We start from the raw sequence: 6,849 nt of genomic DNA, 5'->3' as shown, positions 1-6,849 counted from the left end.
CCACGTACCCCAGCTCCACGATCCACCGCGAGTGCCCCTGCGCCTCCACGCTCGCCTTCCGCGCAAAGATCTCCAGGCAGATCCGCGGCGTCACGCCGCTGCCCTCACCGCCAAGCGCGCTCACGTCCGCACCCATCATCGTGTACGTCTTCCCGCTCCCTGTCTGCCCGTACGCAAACAAGCACGAGTTGAACCCGTCGAACGCGTGCTGCACCAGCGGGTACCCGATCGTCCGGAACACGTCTGCCTGCGTCGCGGGGGTCGCGCCGCACGCGTCCGGCGTCTCCACAGACCAGAACACGTGGTCGAACTGAAAGTCCTGCGCTACCCGCCTTGCAGTCCCCATCGACTCGGCGGCGCCGCTGTTGTTGCTGCCTCCCAGGACCTTGACCGTCACCACGGCGGCCGCCTGTTTCGCCGCAACGGTCACTTTCGTCCCTTCCGGGGCATTGTTTTCACGTTCGTTTAGGGGGCGCACGCGCACCGACACCTTCACCCGCTCCGCCTCACGCCGCACAGTGGAAGGGTGCATCCTGGAAGAGGCAGACGTTGGTGCAGTAATACTGGCCACAGTATGTGTGCGTTGAGCGCTTTATATATATATATGTGTGTGTGTGTAGTTAGGCGTGTAGAAGGGGAAAGGGGTGGGCAAGAGGAGGTGTAAGGTGTACAGGCGTAGTGACGTGCATGCAATGTATGGCGCCGCGCGAAAGATTCAGGGCCGAGGAAGGGGTGCGTGGCGCGCTTGGTAAGCAGAGACGCGGGCAGACGGCATGGTCGGTATGTCTGGCTTGTCTTTGGGGGCGGAGGAGGGGAAGGTCGGGGGGTCGCGTGGCCACGACGAAAATATGGCGAGGCGGTGAGCTGTGCAATCAAAGACACCGACGCGCCGCCGCCCATAGCGGCACGCGCGAAGGAGAGAGAAAGACGTTTGTACGCGTGAAACTGTCGCACATGCGGGAAAGGGGGTAGCGCCGTGGGAGCAGCATGCGCACCTGCCGCACAGCTCTGGATGGCTTGGCCCAGCTCACCCCATGCCTTCCAGCAGTCGCCGGAGGCGTGTCGACAGCTGGTTGAAGTTGAGATGGTGTTTTGTTGTTCTTTCGTCGGCGGGGTAGCGGTAAGGAGGGGTTCTGTGGGCACGGCAACACTCCCCTGCACATTGTCCTTGTGCGTTGCGCGGAGGTGTATGCGCTCGAGCTTGCGTCCGCGGTCCCTCTATCGCCAAGGCAGGTGGATGACGCCCAGGCTGTTTGGCTGCGTATGGCGAAAGGGACGGGAAGTGTGAGTTCAGCGAACAGCCACGAGAGCACAGCGCACCGGTCTTGCGCCCATGCTACTCTCTGAAGAAAGTGCTGCGTCGACTCAAGCACGTCAGCGCTGCTACCCCGGCGCTCGATCGCCTTCACCGTTGGCTTGTTGCTTCCTTTCCTCCACCACTTCCACAACGACCTCCTCGGTCGCACCGCTCGGCCAGCACCGCCGCGGTCAACTCTTCGATTGTCTCTCCCGCCGCAGCACCACCACTGCGCGCCGCCGCCTCCGATTGCTTGCGCCGCAGCACCTGCAAAAACAAAACGAGCAGCTCCAGATGAGCCGTGCGGACTCGGCATGGGCAAGGCGGTGCCGCAGCTAGCGCTGCCAAATTACCAGTAAAGCTTCTCTGCAAGTTCTCGCCCGCGAGCACCTCGAGTGAGGAGACAGAATAGAGGAAAGAAGAGAAGGGCGAGCGAGGTGCAGCGAGAGAGATACACTGTTGTGGCTGACAGCGGGTTTGTACTACACTTTCATCCCGCGCCAGGGCAGGTGCTGTGCCATTCGTTGATGGCCCGTTGTGTGTGGCTCCAATGCGGCACTCCCGGCGGATGAAAGTCGCTAGAAGGTGCAGTGGAACCCCAAGGGCAGAGGCCGAGGGTTTTGATGCCTCATTCGGCGAGGCTCCATCGCGTAGACGTGTCTGCATCACCTTGCACGACGCAGCGGCGTCGACGACGGAGCCAATGGCCGCTGAATGCAAGTCAGCCGTGCACCGCACACGTTCAGAGACGACGGCGGCCGACGCCTCCGTGGGCGCCGGTGAATCAGCCGATAGTGTCGTGGCGGGAGGCGGAAAAAGAATGTAGTAATCCAAATTCGCCATAGCAGCCGTTTCGTCCATCCAGGCACGCCAGCGCGCTAACGATATCTCAGCGTGAGTGACAGGTGCGACGAAGGCAGGTGAGCCTAGCGTTCGGTTACGCTCTAGACCTTGTGGGCTCAACGATGCCTGCAGTGATGGGCGCATGGGTCGGCTTGCCCACGCTGCTCCCACGCTGCGGGTGGCCGTCGCCATCGGCGCTTTTCCTGCGCTGTTTTCAGTCTCCAGGAGGTCGAAAGCGCGGTGCCCACCCTGTTGCCGCCGGAGCAGAGCTACGGCTGCATGGTGCGGCGCATCCCTCACGTAGGTCAGGTACGTGTACTGTGGCTGTTGTGAGAGGAAGAGCAGCACCGCCGCTAGCGCGCAGCCACACCACTCGCGGAGTAAGACGCGCTCGATCTGGCCGTACACGTCCGCAAGTACGATGGTGTACAGCAGCTGCCCATTTCCATGCTCTGTCATGGCCGGCAGAGACTCTACCTCAGCTACAAGTTGAATCACCGCTGATGCAGTTGTAATCGAACGGCGGCTGGAGCACTTCTGTAGAGGTGTCTAAGGTGGCGGTGTCCGCTGCATGGATGCTGCTACCGCAGGAGTAGCGGAAGCGGCGCATCGCTCCTCCGCCGCCTGCAGCGTGTGCAGCACCCGCACAGCGTGCTCCACCGACACAACGCGATCGAGCGGTAGCAGGAGCAGCGAGAAGCGCCGTCCAGCGTGTTCTGCCTTAAGCCCGCCATCAGCGTCTGTCGACGCTTGCAGCGTGCGTACGGCGTCGCTCCAGGTTCGCGCGCCACCCCGTGCAAGCAATCAGTTCAGCAGCATGGGCGGCAGCCGCGACGATGCAGGCAGCACAGGCCACGGCTGGCTGCTGAGGGACTGCGCGACACGACGCGCAGCAGCCTCTTCGGTCTCCAGCGGCCACTGGCACCCCCACCCATTGTCGTCGCCGCCGTCAGAGGCCGCTCCAACACGACAAGAGACAATCGCACTGTCCGCGTGGTGTGTTGTTTCCCCAGCCTGCCGCCGTGCCTAGCTGAGCTGAGCCGATCCTTCTCGCGCGTATCCGTGCATCTCCTCCACACGCCGCATCAACACATACAGCCACGCGACCACAAACTGCTCGTCTGCTACGAGTTCTGTGGGGCATGTGCAAAGCAGCCCCAGCCAGCCGTGCAGCCGCGTAAGACGACGCTCGACATCCATGCAAGACTGGAGCTCAGGTAGTAAAGCAGAGCAAGAGAGTGCTGCAACTCCAGCGACAGAGTCGTCGCGCGGGGCTGGCATCCCGGCAGACGTCAGCGCAGCAGCTGTAGCGGCGACGCTGAACAGCGACGAAGTACTCGAAAGCTGGGCGCCGCGCTCGAGGCGCAGCCCCGCTGACGTCACAGCAGCGCGAGCCGTGGCGAACAGCGCCTCCACTGCTGGCAGGCCGCCAGGTACACTATTAAAGGCGCGACTCACGCCCGCCAGCAGCCGGCCAACATCTCCGAGGAGAGCTGCGCGCCGCGTTAAGTTGTCCCCGTGGTTGAACAACGTTGCTGCTGCCGACTCCTCGAGCACCTCTGCCTCTTGCAATACCCAGCGGTGAACAATCGCCGTCACGTAGGCCTCAGCCGACGCGATGAGATGATTCATTGCAGAACAAACAGTCACTGCTTGCTCGTCGTCGCTGCCACCACCACTGCCACCAGAGGCGCCTTCGTGTACAGTTAGCGTATATGGGCCACAATGCCAGCGGGTCATAAAGGCAGCCTTGATGACCCGCTGCCGCTCCGACCCACATTGCGTGCACCGCAAGGTCACATCGATCCATTCCAGTTGCTCCGGAGTAGAGAGGAGCGCGCCGTAGGCGCGATGCTGGTCTACCATTAGTTGCACCACCGCCGCAGGCACCGCGTCGACAGCTCCCTCAGCCGGTGCTGCCGCGGTCGCAGGGCACGCTGATGCTATCAGTGACCGCAAACAAGGAAGAGAATCTGGAGTGATCGCCGTCTCTGCGCTGCCATCGTTTTGGCAGCAGTGATCTGCAGTAGCACTGCTGCCCTTACCGTCGGTCGGCTGGCGCTCAAGAACGGCGGTCCACTGCTCGGCGCACCGTGCGTGACTGCGAGCGAGGCACTGCAGCGCCACGCCAAGGGCCTCTGCCGGTTGCAGCCAGCGGTGCACGACGGGCAGCGCGGCCCTGGTAAGTGCATCATGACGCGTTACCATGACTGTTGTGCGCTGGCCCGGCGGAAGCCCTGTAGAGGACGCGTATGCATCGCCGCCGAACATTATGTGCCTCCAGTGCGCCACCTCGGCGTCCGCGGTGTCGGTGCTCACAATCACACGGTACCAAAATGATCCATCATAGGTTGTTGGCCGGCATACTGCCTCACTTGTCACCTGCCAAGGCAGCGCCGCTGTGGGTGCGTGCGGAGAAGTAAAGAAGGCATCAAGCAGCTCTCGCATGGATGCCACGCCGTCGTCCCGTCGACATCGCACCTCTGTCCTTGCGACGTTTGCAGCGGCGCTCACGCACAGCAGCTTAGACCACGTGTCGCTGAGTATGGCGCACGTAGTTGTCCACGGCGGCACTCGACGCACGTCCCGCGTCAGCAGACACGGCAACGCTTTTTCTTGCTGCGGTGACAGGACGGACGACCGCGATGGCGGATCGGCCACCTCAGAGAAGGCCAGTTGGCCATCATGGGTTAAAAGCTGCTCAATCCGCGCACAAAGGTCATTGAATGTGGAGAAGCGCGTGGCGGTGCGCACAAGTCGGAGAAGCGCGTCCTGCTCCTCGTCGACCACTGCAGCATCAGATGCCAGTTGTCGACGGAGCCCCGAGCCCGCCAAATGTGCCTTGCTTTCCGGGCTGCTTCCCGCAGCACCATGCGCGGCGCTTCTGCCTGGCGCCGCCGCACCTCTATTGCGGGCCAGGCGAAGACGACAAGGTCGCGAATCACGTCGAGCAGTTGCCTCGTGGTCATTGAGTGGCTCACAGCGTGTACCGCGTCACTGGCCGCCGCCGCGGATCTCAACCTTTCCCGCGTAGGGGTGGCGGCGAGGGCGTGCAACATCGACGCCAACGCCTCATCAGCAACAGAGTTCACAGCTCTTGTCTGCTTGTAGCCTCCAAGAGCGGTGGTCGTGTGCCGCTGCCTTCCATTGAAAGGCACTGGCTACTGCTCACCCGCCACGCCGCAATGCCGCTCGTGGTGCATCGCCCACGCACCCTCCAGCGCACAAAACAGACGTTTGAAGTGCGGCATCGCGTGCGCAGCACGCTGGACCAGCCCCAGCGCATCGGAAGCTCGGCCAGAACTCTTCCCATGCTACTCTCCCGGTGCCGACGTCGCTGCTGCTGGAATCGCTGCCAGGGCACGGAAGTAATCCGGGGCATACCCATAGCACTGCATATGATGGATTGTCTGGGCCGCCGCCCACCGCTGTCGAGTCAGTGACGGCGACGCCGTCGCCGGAGCGGTGCCTGCTGCAGGAGCGACTGCAGCGCTTGATGATAATGGCGGTGCAGCAGCAATCTGCAACTCTTCTAGGAGCCCGAGATGAAGAACGGTGGAAAGAGTTAGCAAGGACAGCGGTGACATACCGCCGTACGCGTCCTCGTGGTCGCCGTGGCTGTGCTACTGCTCACGCGCGTTACCGGCACCGCGACCCTTGTCAGCGCCGAGGATTACTGCGATAGGATTGAGTGGCGAGTGCTGCTGAAACGCATAAGCGATGAACCCAAGCGGGGAGACTGAGCTGCCAGACGCAGGCGATGTGTCGCTCGATGTTGACCACATCGCAGTTGCCTAAGCTGCACTCCGCCAGCTGAAATCTCCGTACTCGGCATTGTCGGTTGTCGTGTGAGGCGCCTGCTGCCGTAGGAGCATCCCGTAGACGGCAATGATGACCTCCAGCGGCATAACGTGGTCATCTGTTTGCGGGCGGTGCGTGTCGTGTGATGCGGAGGAGGCAGCACGGCGGCGACGTTCAGCCTCGGCAAGTTAGTAGAAGCAGTCAAGGGCGCTGTGCCGCGGCAACAGGGAGCCGCAAAGCAAGCGCGATAGGAAGGCGCGGGGTAGTTGTGGTCGCAGCGGCTGCCGCTGGCGGTACGCGCGCAGCTGAAGACGGCACCGATCCTAAAGTCATGTCAATGCGACTGCATCGCGCTGCCCAGGCATCTCTGAACGAGGCCGCATCCGTGACTGCCGCATCTGCTGCGGTGTGATTACATTGGCCAGAGTCAGCTTGCTCATCGGTGTCTCTTCCGAGGATGGACGCGTTACTGGCGCTGAAGGCTTGGAAGCCGAAGGGCGGCGGGGCCGGAACGGAACGCTGCCGCTGTCGCCTCACCGCCGCCGCGGTGAGGGAGGATAGGCCAAATAAGTCAACGCACTTCCATCGCGATACCATCCACGTCGCAGAAATCTCGCAGAGACGTTGGCGCGTGTGTTTGCTTGCATGAAAGCGGAGTGGGAGAGATTTGGGGATAGGAGGTGATGCTTTCCCTGTGTGTGAGCGCCTCTGCTCCTTCGTCAGCGTGAGCGAGGGAAAGGGAAGCGATACGAGGGAGAAGGGAGAGAAGAAATCGGACAGGAGTTACACCGAGGCCGTTGAGAGAGACGGCATATTCGATTCTTTCGATCCGACTTCTGCCGTGTGTGTGTGTGTGTGTGTGGGGGGGGGGGGGGGGGGGCTTGGGAACATCTTGGGGCGGGTGGAAA

At 62.4% G+C, this 6,849-nt stretch overlaps 1 protein-coding gene across 1 annotated transcript; it reads right to left on the bottom strand.

Annotated features, from left to right (window-relative positions):
* Positions 1-3,166: 3,166 nt before the first annotated feature.
* Positions 3,167-4,588, bottom strand: LDBPK_141170 (hypothetical protein, unknown function; the record flags this gene model as incomplete). Its single annotated transcript, XM_003859436.1, has 1 exon — positions 3,167-4,588. The coding sequence occupies one exon, from the start codon at positions 4,586-4,588 to the stop codon at positions 3,167-3,169; it is 1,422 nt and encodes a 473-aa protein (XP_003859484.1).
* Positions 4,589-6,849: the final 2,261 nt, after the last annotated feature.

Source organism: Leishmania donovani, chromosome 14, assembly GCF_000227135.1.
Source record: "Leishmania donovani BPK282A1 complete genome, chromosome 14".
In the NCBI taxonomy this organism is placed as follows: Eukaryota; Euglenozoa; class Kinetoplastea; order Trypanosomatida; family Trypanosomatidae; genus Leishmania; species Leishmania donovani.
The sequence above is the reverse complement of the archived record's forward strand: the minus strand, read 5'-3'. Positions and strand labels throughout refer to the sequence as shown.